Genomic DNA, 13964 nt, shown 5'->3' with positions numbered 1-13964 from the left:
TGTTAAGATCTGTCTTATTAGCTGCTGACCAAATGATTGAACAATACTCCAGATGAGCTGATACCTATGCCCTGTCCCATTTTCTTAATAACAGAGTCGATGTGCTGAGACCATGAAAGGTGGTGATTTATGGTAACACCAAGTAATTTGATCTGGGTGACCTGTTCTAATACCGATCCAGCTATGGAAGGATTCAGTTGTGGGCTGTTGACTAGGTGTTATCTACTTCCAATTAACATAGATTTGGATATGTTTAAAATCACATTGTTTTTACTTATCGAGTCAATCTACTTAGTCCAAAGGTTGATTTTATGTCTCTGCCACACTCCTGGCTGTAATCTAAAGCATAGCATTTACGTAACTTCATGGCAGTTCAGGTATTACCATAAACAAGGTATAGCGTCACATCAATAGTGTCAATATCAGTGACATCGCTTCATGTCTCTTACAAGATCAATTTTTTTTCCTGATGTGTCGTGATTTTTAGTAGTCCCAAAAATCTGTAATTAGTAATACCTTAAAATAAAACCCAGTACACATATTCTCTGTGTTTTAATTTGATGCAGGATGAAAGCAAACATGTCACACTGATGTGTTACAGCATTTTTCCTTTTTTTTAATGAGTGAAGTTATCAAACCAGAAGCCAAGAGGCTTGATGTTGTGTCCAGTCCTACTGTATCCCTACTCTCCGTTTAATGAGCAGGCTGTGAGGTATTAACAACTGAATGTTGCTCTGTTGGAAATTTAAATCTTGAAACACTGAAAAAGACTATGTTGAAATTCAATGTGGCTCTTCAGGTGTTCTCTGGAAATACAATCAGGCTTCCACAGTGAATCTATAATGACACTTGGTGGCGCTACAGCTTGTTAGTTATGCGGCCGGCTAGTCAGGAGTCGGAGAGAGGACCGAGAACAGCGATCGCCTCGATTTCCACCAGCCCACCCTGAGGAGAAAAGGAGGAGACGCAGGTTGAGGAAATGACTGCAGAGGCGAAATATTAAATTATAATATTGTCCAAAAATGAACACACACACAGTCATTCAAAACCCCTGCAAAAAGCTTTTATACACATCTCTGCAGACCCATGAAAAACCAAGTGATCCCCATGATTCTGCAGCTCGTAGATCCACCTTTAGCAGCAATAACTTGAATTTGGCCAAAAGCAGCATTTACACTACATTTACTCATTTGTCCAAATATCAGCAGAGTCTCCGCTGTGTGACAGTGTAAGCAAATGAAGTCACCAAAACATGATTAATGGTGTAATTTGTGGTTTAAAATAAAATACAAATCCCTCCTTTTTCAACCTTTCCATTTCCGATCAGCATAAAAATGAAATTCATGACATCATCCATATGTGCACAGTAGCAGGGACTTTAAAGTGGGTGTGTCATAATGTAATACAGTGCTAAAGCTTTGGTTAACACTCACTCTGGGGAGAGCAGCGACTTGGTAGGCAGCTCTGGCAGGAAACTTACTGCTGAAAACTGGGGAGGGAAAACATTTTCGTTAGATTTGCATGCATTTGCAGAAGCACGGTGAAGTTATTCACTTCCATCAATGAATCCATCTATGAATCTCAATTTGAATGGTTCATTTCAGCTTCTAATAATATGAAAGGCTTTATTTATGAGTGGTTAGATCATTTACCCATGTATTACAGATAAGCAATAAAACAACAAGCACAGGTGCTTTTTAGCTGCTGGGTAGAAAGTTCCTTTGGCTGGTGTATAGCAGCAGCTGACACACACACACACAACCTGGAAAGGCACATTTTTGCCTTAACTTAAGATTTAAACCAGTGTTTATAAACCAGTAAAGGCTGAGTTTAAAGGATCAAAACAGAGTTTAGTGAAACATCTCCTTTCCTTCCTCTCACCAGGGTCAGGGAAAGTAACCTGCCTGTGGTTTAGGTGGCAGTGCGAGAGAGAAAGGTGGGAGTCCACTGCAGCAATGCCTGCTGGGAAAGTTGGGTTACAGTTGTGTGCCTGCACAGCGGTGTCTATTTACAGCTCACTGGGTGCCGGAGCTTCCATTACACCTGATTGTTATGATCGGCGAGGAGGATGTGAGTGAGGAGGCTGCTGTCGAGTAGCAGAGGAAGAGCTGAGTGAGCGCGTAGGTCAGGTGACTCCTAAACACCTGTCATTTTTCTCAAAGATGTCAGTTTAAAGGGGGGAGGGATCACCTCAGGTGGCTGGCAGGTATGGAGGCCAGTGTGTGGCCTCAGGAAGAATTACACACTTTTAAAATTTCATTAAAATATACACTCACTGGCCACTTTATTAGGCACATCTTTTCAACTGCTTGTTAATGCAAATATCAAAATCAGCCCATCAGCAACTGAACGTAGGGATGTAGACACGATCAAGACAACCTGCTGAAGTTCACACTGAACTTTCACAAACTGCTTTTCCACCAAAGTATGCTGAAGAGGATCTCTGAACCTGGGCTACAGCGGCAGAAGACCACGCTCTGGGTGTCACTCAGTCAAAAACAGGAAACTGAAGCTAGGACTTGCACCAGCTCACAAACATCCTGCCTTATATGATTAGGGCTTCTGTTTTCACAATAAAAGTCCTCTGAAAGAATCATTCATCATCTGTGTTTTACTTCCTCATTCCACAAACTCTGGGAGACATTAACTGACTTCCTCAAAGATCCTTAAGCAGGCCACACACACAGAGGAGAGAATTCACTTCCTCACTTTTAAGAGCAGCCTCCTCAATCATAGCCTCATTTCCATAGTAACGCACCAGGATGCAGACCAACTCACCGATCTATCTAAAACACTCAGCACTCTGTAATCCTGCAGAAAGTCTCACACTGACCTGAAAATGGACCACAATGAACTCTTATATAATTTAAATGGAATAACTGGTCACTGATTTACACTAAGAAGCAAATTTTCAAGCTTAAATTAGAAAAATACATTAGATATTAGATTTTACAGCGTAAGGAAAGCTCTCACCATCTTGGCTCAAAGCTGCCCCCTTGTGGCTACTTTCATGAAGAGTTCAGAGATTTGAGAGAAGTGCATCCAGCTCAGTTTTTTGAAGTTTCATTATGACTCTAAATTAAAAAGGCATTTTTTTTTTTTAACTGCCATGTGATAGCGTGGAATAAAGGAAAATGCTGTCATGTCTGTGAGACCTGTATGCAAGGCCAGCTGTCACAAGAAAGCAGACCACAAATGTTCATTCATAAATCTAAACCAAGATTGTAGTTTTTCTTTTATTTAACCAGTTGGGACTACTTTTACCTGCGGACTGACACTCATTTAGTGCTCCAGGGGGTATTTCCTACTCCCTGTCTATTCAGAGAGCTGCTAGTGTGGTCAAAATGAAAGAAACAATATAGTGCTGGCTTACATGTCTTGTAGACCTCATTGACGTTGTTGAAGTCGTTTATATCTGCGAGCAACACAGTAGTCTTCACCACTGAAATGAAAGGGTTTATGTGCTCTGAAAGCTCGTGTTTAATATTCAAAACATGTGAAACATACGAGGAGAAGCTCAGTTTCTCACCGTTGCTGTAGTCGCAGCCGGCAGCTTTAAGGATCTCCCCAATATTGACGAGCGCCTGAAGCACACGATGGGAAAGATTTGTTTGAATTTTACTTCTGCTGTAGCTGATCTAAACACTGACAGAAGTGAGTTTCACCTGTTTGGCCTGAGCCTGCACTCCTCCGTCTACCAGCTTCCCGGAGGCGACGTCCATCCCCAGCTGACCGGAGATGTACATGGTTCTGTCCACGATCACCGCCTGGCTGAGGACGACACACACACAGGGGTTTCTTTTTCAGGATGATGTTTCAGCAGGATCAAGAGGCCGACAGTTCCAAGAAAATATTTCCTCACACCATTGCAACACCACCAGCAGGCTGAATCACTGATACAAGGCAGGACGGATCCACGCTTTCATGTTGTTTTTGCCAAATTTTGATCGAATGTTAAAGCGTAACTCAAGACAAGGATACATTTTTCCAATCTTCTGTCCGGTTTGGTGAGCCTGTGTAAACTAGAGCCTCAGTTTCCTGTTGCTGGTTGACAGGAGTGACATCCACTGTGGTCTTCTGCAGCTTGTTGTGCATTCAGAGATTCTCTTCTGCATACTTCACTTGTAACGAGTGGTTATTTGAGATACTGTTGCCTTCCTCATCCTCATCTCTGAAGAACTCGGGCTTTTCTCCCTAGACCTCTGGCAACTTCAGAATTTCATCCTGAAATGTCTACAATTTTATTTATTTATTTCAGTAACATTGCAAACTGGTTTAGAGTGAATGATACATTACACCACAATAGTGTACATTTTTAAACACCAAAATATAATTGATTAATTACAATAGAGACCAAGTAGTGTATTTTGACATCTTTTGTGTCTTCTGTTTTAATTTTTTTGCAGATGTGCAGTACTTAAATAATTTTGTTCAGAAAAAATTGTAAAAATCGAGACTTCTGCTGCAGTAAATCTTACTACCTGCAGGTCTCTTAACCATTACAATGTAGTGATTATAAGGGAAAAGTTACAGTCCGAACATGTTAAACATGTATGAAAACCCACACGTGTATTTGACCCCAAACGCCTTTGCATAATTTTCTGCACAGCAAGAAACTGTGAAAAGCTGCTACTGCTCAAACAGGACAGACAAACAAACAGCTGGATTTATAAATCACCCCACTCAGTCTTGGGAAGTTAGTTATTAAAAATAAATTATAAACCACGTGTGAACTTTGATAGAGTTATGATGGATTCAGAACAAGTTTAAGCACTTTCCCAAAGTCCCAGCACTTTCTTCGGGACACCTGCCCTTACCTGTATATTCCCTGCCTCACAGGAGCTTTTGGTGTGTAGATGATTTGGCGACGAATTGAAGCCATTTTAAGCCACCTGCTTGTCTACCTTACTCGGTTTCATGCTCTGCTGGGGTCCCTTTGCCCCACTGAGAAACTTTTAACTTTGGTTCTCTCTCTGAGTTCACTGAACTGTAAGAGCCGCCCCTGATCAAACATCGGAACATAGCCTACACGTCTCACCTGTATGGGCCGATGGCAGCCGGGGCCGACGCAGTGTTAACGACCTTTCTGTTGAGCACAGACATGCTTCCCAGATTTTTCAGCTTGCTGCCGACCTTTCCGAAGAGCTGCGATTAATACGACTGTGCAAGAAAAGCTGCAGAAAAAGAAGGAACACTGTTTCCGTAAAGTCTACCGTACCGCACTGAATATAGGAGCAGCAGGAGCGCTTATAGTTATAAAAAGGCGTTCAATAGAAAATGAAATGTGCCCTTGGCAGAAGAGTTACGGCGAAGGGCGTCAAACCTGCCTTTATGAAGGCAAAGATCAGCGGTACTGCCCGATACTGTAAGTTTTGATATCGATCCGATACCAAGTAAATGGAGGGTCGATATTTTTAACCTATAACGAGAGCCAGTGGGTCATGATTTATGAGATGAATCAATTTGCAAATACTGAACACATTTAATTTACCACTAAATCACAGCGATTTTTATTTTCCACATTAGTTAACACAAAACATACTATTCAGCTTTTCATGGGAATTTTTTTTCATGTTTTTTGGCATCCAGGAATGTAAATGTACCCGTCTCTCTGTGCTACAGGCTAAGAATAAAGCAGATGTGACAGTCATGCACAAACTTTCATGCACTTTTCATAGTGTGTGTTTGTTGTATTCCCCCCCCCCATTTCCAAAAAAAGTAAGACAATTCAACGGACTACATAATAAAATCAGAGTATCTAATCATGTCATGTTGGTATCAATCCGTCCACATTTAAAGATTACACCAAAGCCAGCTCTGATTAACTATATGTGACTTTTATTACTTTTTCCACATTTTCGAAACTTTATTAAAGTATTACAAACAGAACATAATAAATTAAATGCTTACATTCCACTCTACACCCTTCAATCTTTACATAAACCGAATAACTGAAGTAAATGAAGACAAAAATCATAATGATATAGCAAAAGGTGGCTTTAGGTAACTGTACATATTACAGCCAGTTCTAAAGAAACAAAAAAATAATAATAATAAAAAACAAAACAACAAAACAAACTATTGGCCTTTTCAGTGTTCAATAGTTTTTAATAAAAGCAAAATTAAAGGAATCCCACATTTTCTTCTTAAACATTACTCTTTCCTTATACAACAGCGTTCTACTACAGAGCAAACTTAAGTATAAACATGCATAGTCCAACCACATTTACATGACCAAGGGCCAAAATATTAACAGCCAAATCAGCCACCATATTTAAACCAGTGTCACAAAAAGAAAAGAAAGCAGAGCGGTTAATAAATAAAGTGAATGCTTGTGTGAACTGCAGGCTTAATTCATGAAGGGTTTCCATCTGCTTCACCTACAAACCACATTCATATGTAACAGCAACCAGCAGATTCACTGCATGTGTTTAACATTAAGACAAGATGAATTCATTCATTCACAGGGTCATTATTAGCGCTTAAAAAGTAACACATACTTTAGCAGAAGAGCTGAATTAGAGCCAGAAGCCAGATACATAGACGAAAAAAAAAAAAAAATGTGGTAACCATTCAACATGCTTGATGATTTTGGGGAGTAAAAACCTACAAATTCTTTTCTTCTTTTCATTTTTGATTAAATTCCTTTGAATTTGGTTACTAAAGCGCTCCAACAAGCATATGCAGCGTGTGGGAAATTTTACAGCTGACTTCATTTATGATAAGAAAGGAAAACATTCCTCACTTGTTAAAAATACAGGGAAAAAGCCTTCATGTTCACATAAAAGAAGCCAAAGCTTGTGTCCCAAAACCCACAAAGCACATTTTTTGTCTTTTTCTCCCCTTCAAATATCAGGAAACGGAAAGTACTCTCACTGATAGCTGAAAAAAGCTGCAGGGAAAATAAAATTTAAAAAAAAAAGAAAACTTGATCCAATGGAGGAAAAATTATCATCTAAAAATAAAAAGAACAAGTAGAAATCACGTGTGTGGCTGATGCAGCGGCTCTGGTTTTAAGTACAACTGTTATGTCTCTCGAGTCTTTTGTCTCAACCTGATGTGTTTTTCCTGAAGTGGAAAACAGCAATTAAACCATTTATGCAATAATTGAGTGACGAGGCCTGGCCTCGTCACTCAGCTCTCTTAATGCTGCCTCAAGTCAATCAGTCAAAGTGGAACAATCAAAATAAATCAAAGTTATCCAAACTTAAACATTTAAAGAATGCTGTGCAGTGTTTAGGAATGACTATCACCTTTTCCCCCTATTTGGAAATTAAGTTTGTTTTAACATTTCAGGGTGTTGAGGATGAAGAGCAGTGAGGGAGTGTCATGTGTATTTACGAGGCACTAAAAGATGCTTCAGATCTGCCACTATAGACTGTGCAACCCAGGAAACCCAGAATGTCATACCTGGAGCACCTAATTTAAATAAAAGATAATGCAGACTAAAGAGAAGCTGGTCCACAAAATAGCTGAAAACATGCGCAATCCGTTCTTCGACATCCACTGGATTTTTCTAAGCTTTCAATAGTCTCTCGTCCAACTCTTCTCCAGCTGAGGAAACAAATGTGCCCATCCAAAGACTCGGTTGTTTTACTACATTGCTTATGTTGAAAAATCAGGTTTCAAATATTTTAAGGCAACTTCATCATCAACATCACCTCGATTGTCTTTGGTCATGGATGAACCTCCACAGCTTTTGTTGCAGGTATTTCCAAACTAGGCTCTATGTTTTATTTACAGTGAAGGTAAAAAGTCTCGGGGAGGTGGGGGGTGGGGGTAACGCCATCGACCTCGCTCACTGCTCCTGCTGAAGAAAAGGCTTTTCGCTGATTAAAGAGGAAATTCTTTGTGTGACTCTCAGATGTGTTACAGCCACAGCTTGGTTCTCCTTTTTCTTTTTTTGGCAGGGTGTGGATTCCCAGAACCAAACAGACATCACCCAGGAAAGGAAGCATCTTACTTCATTTAGAGGTCAGCTAACAGGCGGCCAGAACAGCAGAGGGCATCCAATAAGATTGGTTTGGTTCCCCCGAAATCACCGGACAGAATTTGTTGTTTACCGTGGCTTAGGGAAATCCAGATCAGAGGAGGTCAGGGTCAGGAGGGGCACTCAGAAGTTCTGTTGTCGTCTCTTCTTGGCATCCATTGCATCCAGGATGGGCTGCCTTTTGGCGGTGTAGCGCTGCCTGAGCTCCTCAATCTCCCGCTCCATCATGGGATCCAAGGCAGTCAGGCGCAACTGCAGCTCCTCAAAGTCCAGGTTCTTCAACTGAGAGGCAACACAGAAAAAACAACAGATGGAAAAAATGAGTCACAACACTCAGAGCTGCTTCTGTTTTGCTGCTGTAAACATTTCCACAATGAATAACACTACAACAGTCATGGATGACACTCACAAAGTCAAAGTCTCCGTCCTGAGGCACCTTCCAGTTGTCAGGGAAGACGTTTTTGGACTGGATATGGTAGCCTTGCTGCTCCTGTGACTGGTTGTGGTTGTAGCTCTCCTGCTGCTGGGCCGCCTTGTTGTCCTGCTTGTCGAAGTAATCCATGAAGGAAGGACGGATCGGCTGCTGGGGGGTGGCATGTCCTGTGGAGGAGGAAAATGGTTTAAACTCTCGAAGGAAACAAAATAAATTTACTGTACAGAATATTTTGGACACAGTCTCATTCAGGCGGACATGATATATATGCTCACTTCTCATCGATCCCTGGTCTTCCTCCTCGTCTTCATCATCACTGTTGATGACCATAGTGCCCAGGTCAGACTCGAGCATAGTGCTGCCGTGCTCAATCATTGTCTGCGCCCCGTCGCTCATAGTGCTGGTAGCGCGCATGGTACCGGCGCCCTCTGAGCCCGACTTAACCATAGTGTGAGAATCCACCTCTGTCTCTTCCTCCTGGATGGAATAAAGAACAGAGTTAAGACATGCAGCATTACATCTGAGGTTTCTTCACCCCAGACCTTTCTGTGAATAAATCAGCACACGCACTGAGTTGTCATCCTCCTCTTCCAGCTCTCTCTGCTGCTCTTGCTGCCTCTTGGCTTTCATCTCCATGGCTTCAGTTATCAGGTCTCTCAGGATCGTAACTGGCTTGGCCTGGCTGATGAATGGATGCTGGAGATTCACAAGACCAAAAGGATAAAAGTTATATGAACTATATTTTACATGCAAATGTATTTCCATACGAGTATATACACCCAGCATAATGTGTTACACCTTCCTATGTTTATAATGTGCCTGAGACGGCATTAAATTTTCCATATTTACAACTCTCCGGGGTATCTGGGGAAGACTATTTGCGCTCTATTTTATATGTTTGCTTTCATTTTGTATCAGTTATTTGAACAGGGAAGGACACCAAGTTGCTCTTAGTTTCCTTCCCTGTTCAAATAACATAATAATAGTAGTAATCCATGTATGTGGTGGTGAGGTCATCTTCTTACCTGTAGTAGCTGTGTGGCCGTCGCTCTCTGCTCCGGGTTCTTCACTAAACACTTCTTGACAAAGTCTGTAAACTCGTCTGACCAGAGCTCCGGCTTCCTGAATGTTGGAGGAGGGTTGGTCGGGATCATAAAGATTGCCTGCAGGAACACGATAACAGGATTAGGGTGGATTAAAAAAAGAGGAAAAATGTTTTTCACAACACATTTAAAACAAGAAGAAATGTTTCTACTCACTCTCATTGGATGGATGTCTGCATAAGGAGGTTTACCCTCTGCCATCTCTATGGATGTGATGCCCAAGGACCAGATGTCAGCTACACAGTTGTAGCCGATCTCCTGAATTACCTCGGGTGCCATCCAGAACGGAGTACCGATCACAGTGTTTCTCTTCGCCATGGTGTCCTACAGAGTGGGAATATATATTACCCCAGACTTTTAGAGCATGACAGGACCAAGCGAGAACTCCTCAGAAGCAAATTACAAACAGTATCATGCTGGCAGACATTACTTCATCTTATCACTACTGACATATGCCGCAATTTTACCGTCAGCTGTCCAGCAACCCCAAAGTCTGCCAGTTTGGCGTGTCCCTCTGTGTTCAGAAGGATGTTTCCTGCTTTGATGTCCCGATGGATCTTCCTCATGAAGTGAAGATACTCGAGTCCCTTCAGCGTCGACTTAAGGATGGTTGCGATCTCATCTTCTGTCAGCTGAGAGATTGAAGAGTAAAAAACAAACATGAAAAAACAGAGCATTAACTGCTGCACTTGTCTGTAGTTTTTTTTTTATAATCATTAGTTTGCTGAGTTCAGTTAAAGACAAGTTCAACCTGGAGATCTTTTCACTTTTAAGTCGCAATAAATACTGCACTTTGAATTGAAACTTTATCAAAAATATTTTTCTTCCTGACACAAAAACTAGTGAATTAAAGCCGCCATTGCAGTCATTACTGACAACAGGTCAAAGGCACTTTTAAATTAAGTTTTAGCACAGTTACACACGTCGCTGCGGCTCAGCGTAGACACCCACCGTCTTGTTGCGCAGTCTGATGATGTCAGAGACAGAGCCAGCGCCGCAGTACTCCATCACAATCCACAGGTCTGTGTTCTTGAAGTAGCTGCCATAGTATTTCACCACATAGGGGCTGGGGAGGAAATGCAACATGGAGTGGTTATCAAAGGAGAAGATACAGAGCAGAAGTGAGAAAAAAAATCTCATGGATCCAGACACGAGAGAGCTACATAGGCTATGATGATGATGTCATACTTCCTCCATTATTATCTCTGTAAAATGTCTTTTGAGGGTTTTCCTGGCTCAGAATGGACCTTTGAGAGGAAGCTAAGTGCAACTGGTCTGCGTACAGTTAACACTAAGAGGCTCTTATCTAATTAAACAGAACAACTGTGCACTTCCCTGTTATTTGGGGCAGCTGATAAACAAAAAATGTATTCTGAGCCTGCAAATAAACAATGATTTTCTCTCAAAACTGTTTACTGGACGCCACATTTTTCATATTGAGGAAAAACTCTGCTTTTAAGGGGAAAACTGGCGGTATGGTTAAAGACATACTGCTGTCCCACCTGTCACACTGCTGCATGATGGAGATCTCCTTGATGATTTCCTGCAGATCGGACTCCACAGGCACCTGCTTGATGGCCACCACCTGGCCGGACTCCTTATGAATGGCTTTAAACACGCTGCCATAGGAACTAGAAACACACACAAAGCTTAAAGTCACATGTACGGCCGCAGTGCTTTATTACAACTGACAGCACTTAAAAAGAGATTCATTACGCAATGGTCAGCTGTAAAAATGGAAGTTAAGACTTCTTACCCTTCACCGAGTTTCTCGAGAACATCAAACACTTCCTCTGGCTGTTTCGTCAAACTATCTTCACTCAGCTTTTTCAGCTTACTGTAAAAAGTGAATAAGACAGGAATATAAAAGTGAAAGCAATGATAAGTGGAAAAGGCAAATCTAAACATTACAAAACAGGAGACACGGCATTGTTTCAGCATTTGTAAATAAATGAACGGCTGTGGGTGATTTTTAGTCTGGACATAAATGTCAAACACACTGGGACTGCAACTTGTTATAATTTCCGTTTGTTGTAATTTAAAGATATTTTTAGGTTTGTGCATCGGTGCTTTCAAACACCACAATATGAGGTAATACTTCTTCACAGATAAAAATCAGCACCGCAGCCAAACAACAGGAATAAGTCATTATTTTACTCAGAGCAGGAATGTCATTTTAGCCAGTTAAGTTCAATGTGATCGACAAAAAATGTTATTGTGAAAGTGAAAGCACAACCCAACATGCACTGTTCACTATTTTCTGACTTGATCAAAAATATTATCACGTGCAATACAAGACTAAAGGAGGTCGTTTCTCCCTGAGCAACACTTAGTGACGCAAGCTTCAATAAGGTTCCTCAGTCTGGCTCTAGTGAATAAATCAAACACAATGAATCAAAAGATTCAATCATTTAAAAATGATCCTACATGAGCTCTGACAAAGACACAAACAGATTGTGTGTTTTTTTCCCCATTATAAGGGTATTTCAATACTACCTCTTAGAAAAGCTTGTGCTATATGAAGCTGGAAAGGCCCTCACATCCTGCTGTTCCTGTTAATTTCCACTAAGCAGAACAGAAACGTTTAAGTATTGTGTCCTCAAAGTCTTTCAGAGAAGCCTTTCACTGACTGTGAGAAGAGCTGAAAATATTGCTGTTTTTCCTTGAATCCAAAATAAAAAACTTATTCAGTCTGAATTTCACATAGTGTTTTATAATTATATGTTTTTGGTAATTTACTTCAATATCTATTATTATATTTATGATGATGATGATGATTATTATTATCATCATCACTTATTTTGTTCAAATATTTATTTTTGGAGACTCATTCTTTAATTTCATTGTATATTTATTAATGTTATAGTAAACTTTTAAGCAATTTTTACTCTATATTTATTTTGTCTTTATATTACGCAATTTTATTTTTGTCAATGATTTCCAAAGCAGTTCTAATTTCTTTTGATTTTGTTATTATTCATTTTTTAAAATATTTTACTATTCTAAAAATCTTTCCTACCAAATTCTGTCAACCTAAATGTTTAATAATATTACTTTATTATTATTATTATTTCATCATCCTTTATAGTGTTGTAATAAAAGGGGTGCTCATATATGGAATAAATAAATATTTCTCATCTCAAGATGAACATGTGTGATCTCATAGTTTAAAAATAGTACAGCAATCATACAAAGACTTCAGATCTGTCGCCTTGTGGTTAAAAAGCTCTTCGGTAAAATTAACTTGCGTTGTCTTTTTTTTGAGCCTGTGAACTCGTGAACCACCACAGCACAGAAACCAACTAAGTAATCAGTAACGTGTAATACTGGTTTGTCTTCAGGAGTTGTGCCAAAAAATACCGTGTCCGGTATTTAAACAGTTCTAAATGAATGCCTATGACCTATCAAACATACCTCTCTCTTATGAATGATTTCAAGTCACTTTGAGCAAGCAGTAGAAGCTGCATTTAGTTTTTGGCAAAGTGACTTTTATATATCTTTTATTTATTTGGATAAAAAGTGTTATTGACATTCAAAACGTCTTTTTTCCAATAGAGATTGCGCAAACAGGCAAGCCAAAACATGGAGGACCTTTAACTTTTACAAGGACATTTTAAGTGGCTAAGAAAGTCAATAACAATAACGCAGACCCATAAAGAGAGATCACGTCTTTATTATATATATATACACATATATATAAAAACCCCTTCATAAATCCTAATAACTAAAGCCTGTTTACAAATACTTTCAACAATATTAGACATAAAAAGATACACAGAAACAATGCAATTCATTTTTTGGAGGACACTCGGGAAACTAGAGGCTGATTCAGTTAACATGCGACTGAATGATATTTAAAGTGCAAATCAAACCACTGAACAAAACACTCTTACAGAAACTTGGGAACACAAAACGACCACATCATTAGCCAAATCTATTAGAAACTCAATTGAGGGCTCAAGAAAGAGCGTCTCTGTGTGAGGAACGATCTGTACATCCGTGAACAGAACTGAAAGTTTGAGAGAAGACTGTCAACGCTAAGTTAGCTTAGCATCAGCGAGCTCGGCGACATCCACCGCCTACGTTAGCTGTTCGGCTAGCTCGATAATAATAGCATTTTTAGCGCAGTTAAAATAACACAAACCTTTTGGGCGCAGACGTCTCCATGATGTACGACTTCAAAACTAAAAAGAAAACAGACTAATAGGGACTCGTGGCACTTTTGGGACCAGCAGTCAGGGCGAGAACATTGTCGACTGAGTCGTTGTTGTCAAAAACTAAAGCAGCGCCAGCTGAGGGCTCGTCGGATGACGGTGTTACGGCCTCACCGCAGCGCCCCCTGCTGGAGCGGAGTACAAACAAAACGGCTAAAAAATACTCTCCTTAGAAACAGCGAATAATTTGTATCTATTAAACAACTGAGACTTGTGAATAAAAT

At 40.2% G+C, this 13964-nt stretch overlaps 2 protein-coding genes across 3 annotated transcripts; both read right to left on the bottom strand.

Annotated features, from left to right (window-relative positions):
* Nucleotides 1–537: 537 nt before the first annotated feature.
* On the bottom strand, nucleotides 538–5281 carry rida (reactive intermediate imine deaminase A). Of its 2 annotated transcripts, none has more exons than XM_003444094.5 (6): nucleotides 5039–5281; nucleotides 3666–3771; nucleotides 3530–3584; nucleotides 3374–3442; nucleotides 1434–1489; nucleotides 538–945 (listed from the first exon to the last, which is right to left on the bottom strand). In XM_003444094.5, exons 1-6 carry the CDS (start codon nucleotides 5101–5103, stop codon nucleotides 889–891), a joined length of 408 nt encoding a protein of 135 aa, XP_003444142.1. In that variant the 5' UTR covers nucleotides 5104–5281; the 3' UTR covers nucleotides 538–888. The 2 variants fall into 2 exon arrangements, with proteins under 2 accessions (XP_003444142.1, XP_003444144.1); XM_003444096.5 differs by lacking the exon at nucleotides 5039–5281 and adding an exon at nucleotides 4818–4976.
* Nucleotides 5282–5818: 537 nt separating this feature from the next.
* On the bottom strand, nucleotides 5819–13832 carry stk3 (serine/threonine kinase 3 (STE20 homolog, yeast)). Its single transcript, XM_003444097.5, has 11 exons — nucleotides 13671–13832; nucleotides 11283–11363; nucleotides 11029–11157; nucleotides 10478–10592; nucleotides 9994–10158; nucleotides 9683–9850; nucleotides 9449–9586; nucleotides 8994–9119; nucleotides 8699–8900; nucleotides 8400–8590; nucleotides 5819–8272 (listed from the first exon to the last, which is right to left on the bottom strand). Exons 1-11 carry the CDS (start codon nucleotides 13691–13693, stop codon nucleotides 8114–8116), a joined length of 1497 nt encoding a protein of 498 aa, XP_003444145.1. The 5' UTR covers nucleotides 13694–13832; the 3' UTR covers nucleotides 5819–8113.
* Nucleotides 13833–13964: the final 132 nt, after the last annotated feature.

The sequence above is a fragment of the Oreochromis niloticus genome, linkage group LG22, assembly GCF_001858045.2.
Source record: "Oreochromis niloticus isolate F11D_XX linkage group LG22, O_niloticus_UMD_NMBU, whole genome shotgun sequence".
Classification (NCBI taxonomy): Eukaryota; Metazoa; Chordata; class Actinopteri; order Cichliformes; family Cichlidae; genus Oreochromis; species Oreochromis niloticus.
Note: the sequence above shows the minus strand (reverse complement) of the source record. Positions and strands in the feature narration are given on the sequence as shown.